Here is a 3,609-nt window from a genome sequence, read left to right as displayed (position 1 = left end):
CTCTATATACTGGACTGTATGTAGTGGAGATGACAATAAAGTTTACTTTGACTTCAGCAGCGAGCAGGCGCACCGAGGGCTCTCGCGCTCACTTTTCGCGTATAGAATTTCGAAAAAAACATCGGTGCAAATTATAAGTCTTATTATAATATCTGGTGTTTTCGTGTTTGTTGTTTTGTTTTTATTTTGTTTTATTTTGCGAGTTGGTTATTAGATGCTGCTCCAGCGACCAGTGAATCCCTCACCGCCCCGCCCTCTCCTCCCTGTGCCGCAAGCAGCAGGCGCACCTCGCACTCCCAGGAAATGGGCGGCAGAAAACCGATCGGTGCCTATGCCATTCCCAATATGCGCTGGCTGATGTCGGGGCAGCATGAGTACGAGCAAATTTACTCATGTAAAAATACTCATGCTGCCCCGACGTCATGCCAGCGCATTTGCCTTTCTGTGCTCTCTGTGTTTCGCTTTGTTCTGGGTTACTCCTATTCACCCTGGTTCTGTGTGTCAATTTTTAACTTTGAACACTTGCCCTTTCAAACATCTCTGCAAAGGCCTGGTGTCAAACTCCAGTCATTGAGGACCAGTATCCTGAAACTTTTGAATACGTCCCTATTTTAAGTTTAATTTATTTTAAATTACATTTATTTAAATATACTTGAGTAGGGTTAGGGGTTGCCACCTCAGCATGCAGCATAGTTTAACACACATTTATTTAGAGCAATAACATTGTCTGCACTTGATTTAATTAATATCAATAGTTTTAAACATCTGTTCTGTCCTTTCTATAGCAGCTGGTAAATAGTGCGCTTTTGGATGTACTGCAAAGATGAGTACTGCCCTCAATGCTTTACACTCTATATACACTCTATTTAAAAGGCACTAGAGTTATTGTTAACTGTAGTTAACTGGTGCTTGGCAAGTATAACCTCAATATGAAGGATATTAGGTTGAATTTTTAAAATCTCTGTCCACTCTTCTGTTTTATCATTTTTGGTTTGTTTGTTTTTTAAGATGTTGCAGGTAGATATTAATCTACACTTATATATGGCTAAACACAAGATACATGACACAGAAAATATGCTTGACTGAAAGCTTTAATGCTGCGTAAAACACAAAAAAAGTTTACTCTGCAGAAAAAAAGTGCTCAAATCAATCCTTTGGTAACACAATCAGTGTGCTACTGTTAAAGACACGAGGCCTAAAACACAGTTGACTTGTCACTTTGTTCATCTGGTTCGGTGCTAGAGGGAGAGGACAAATGCAATGGTGGAAAGTGAAAGAAAGCAAAATAGCAAGCAGAATATAAACACCATTATATATCAGGGTGTTTGTGTGGTAACGGCATTTTCATGCTTCAGTGCCGACCCAGCGTCTTGATATTTTCCTGGCACAGATAGATGGCAGATTAACATGACAGTGCTGATCATCCCAACATTTGGAACCTGCAATTTTCAAATTCAGAAATCAGTAAAATATTGTACACATTTTTTAATCACAAGAACTCATGTAAATCAATGTGATTTCAATTACCGCTATAATTTATCTGCAGACAATCCTGTTTCAAATAATTATTGGGCTCTCCTCCGCACCAGTTTTGATAGTTGAAACGGCTCCCATCACTCCACAACCAAATACCCTCCTAGAGGACAGAAATTGAACATAGCATTAGTCCAGGTCAGAATATTGAGGCTAGCCACAGTTTTTACAGATCAACCCACCGTCATAACTTTCGATCTAACCAATTAGCAAATCTCTAATAGGTAGGCAATATTATTTAAGCTGCTTGTAACTTTTTGTGTTAATCCCTGTAGTCCATCTCAGATCCTCCATTAATATAGACAACAATCTTTCAAAAATGATGGTGATGAGTCACTCTCATGACTCATCAAATGACACCATTGACTGGACACCTGGTGGCATGCAGTGTGTAGGCGCTGTATTTTCAGATCGAACCAGCTTGAAACCTTGCATCAGGTAGCACCACCTATTACCATCTAATGAAAAACCCTCAAAACTGAGTTTAGTGAAGTCAAGCTGAATACAAACTACTGGAAAAGATGCATATAAGAAATAGTTTAAAAAAAAAAATTCAGTTAAATTTTATTTATATGGTGCCAAGTTTCCTCAAAGTAGTTTATATTGTAAGATGCTAAACAGATATAGAGACAACTTCAAAAGACAGGAGAAAAGACATATCATAACACACTTATTGTAATGATAAAAAAAAATACCCCAGATGCATCAGTTCCTCCAACCCAAGTTACTCCGTAGCCATTATGGGCAGTCAGCCTCTGAATCAGCTGGTGCTCTGCGCTGGTGTGCACAGATGCAAGGTTTGCTCCCATGGACAGGCAGTTTCTCTTTAATGAAGAGTGACAGACAGAGCAGTTTTTCAAAGTCACAACTGGACTAACATGTATTTTAATAGCAGTGTTGGAGACAAAGTAAGAGAAGTTTACCTCAGCTGTAGCCCAATTCATGGCTCTTGGAACATAGAGAAAGCAGCGACGATGGATCCGAGACCAACCATTCGGACAACCCCTGCACCTCTGTGCTGGAGGAAAATAATTCATTGTAATAATTCAGAAAAACAATAAAACCGAGATTATGGTTCCTAATTTAGAACAACTATTTTTTTTTTTTTTTTACAAAATGTGCCGTTGCTCTTTTAATACTATGGTGTTCTTCTGAGTACAAGCAAAAAATATTAAACACACTTCTTGTGTCAGAAAAACAATAGAGTTGCTTGTATCTTTTTTTTTTCTCTTTTTGGATGCTCGTTCTCAATCCAAGTTCTCTATGTAACAATCCCTGCCTCCTCTCTTTCTCCATTATATGCAGTTGTATTTCATATTTAACTACATATTTAATTATATTTTTGTCATGTTTTCTCTTTATAATACAATGATTTCTTTATATAATGACTATTGTGCTGCAATACTCACCAGCAACAGTGGACATAGCCATCATCACACAAAGAAGTGCAGACACAGTCAACAGCTTCATGGTACCTCTGTGTAAAAACAAAGACCCAAAATGACTGACAGTTCATTAAATAAGTGATAGATGATAATTTGAGAGTTTGCAGCAGACCTTTTGTTGAGCGTCTTCACTCTTTTCAGTATCAGCCAGTAGCTTCAGTCTTCCAGAGTAGATGTGCGAATAGAGTTGGATCAGTGTTTATATACAGGATTCTCTTTAATTTACATAGTTGCAAAATCAGGAAATGACACTTGTCTAGGGTCTAGATTGACTGGGGTTGTTCCAGATATAGATGGGAACTGATGATGGATAACCACACAGCATTGGTGGTAGGCAGTAGTGATAGATCTCAGGAAAAACATCCAGGATCTGTCCCCATAGCTCAGACCAAAGAAAACCCAAGCATGTTTTTTTTCAGTGACTTTCTCTGTTTTTTGAACTTCCAGCTGAAATGTGCTGGGATGACTATGGGTGTACCTTTGAAAACCTGCTAGTGCCAAGGAAATGTGATGAGTTATAGGCTTAGCATTGTTATAGGAAAGTGTATCTTTTTGTCAACCGTGTCACATTTTGGCTTATTTGTCCTTTCTCCTTTATGATTTTACTTCTTTGTCTGGTGTGGGTTGCACC

The 3,609-nt window shown here is 38.5% G+C and overlaps 1 protein-coding gene across 1 annotated transcript; it reads right to left on the bottom strand.

Annotated features, from left to right (window-relative positions):
* Positions 1-1,073: 1,073 nt before the first annotated feature.
* On the bottom strand, positions 1,074-3,134 carry LOC113019608 (ladderlectin-like). The gene is made up of 6 exons (XM_026163383.1): positions 3,091-3,134; positions 2,943-3,010; positions 2,457-2,551; positions 2,229-2,357; positions 1,528-1,636; positions 1,074-1,439 (listed from the first exon to the last, which is right to left on the bottom strand). Exons 2-6 carry the CDS (start codon positions 3,001-3,003, stop codon positions 1,345-1,347), a joined length of 489 nt encoding a protein of 162 aa, XP_026019168.1. The 5' UTR covers positions 3,004-3,010; positions 3,091-3,134; the 3' UTR covers positions 1,074-1,344.
* Between the last annotated feature and the right edge of the window lie 475 nt (positions 3,135-3,609).

Source organism: Astatotilapia calliptera, chromosome 3, assembly GCF_900246225.1.
Source record: "Astatotilapia calliptera chromosome 3, fAstCal1.2, whole genome shotgun sequence".
NCBI classification, from domain to species: domain Eukaryota; kingdom Metazoa; phylum Chordata; class Actinopteri; order Cichliformes; family Cichlidae; genus Astatotilapia; species Astatotilapia calliptera.
The sequence above is the reverse complement of the archived record's forward strand: the minus strand, read 5'-3'. Positions and strand labels throughout refer to the sequence as shown.

Excerpts from the sequence above, each read along its gene's own strand:
- LOC113019608 (XM_026163383.1), bottom strand. The coding sequence starts at position 3,003 with ATGAAGCTGTTGACTGTGTCTGCACTTCTTTGTGTGATGATGGCTATG. Across the intron at positions 1,637-2,228 it reads GAGGAACTGATGCATCTGGG|GAGGGTATTTGGTTGTGGAG; the intron begins GTATTTTTTTTT and ends TCTGTCCTCTAG. Across the intron at positions 1,440-1,527 it reads TCTGCAGATAAATTATAGCG|GTTCCAAATGTTGGGATGAT; the intron begins GTAATTGAAATC and ends TGAAAATTGCAG.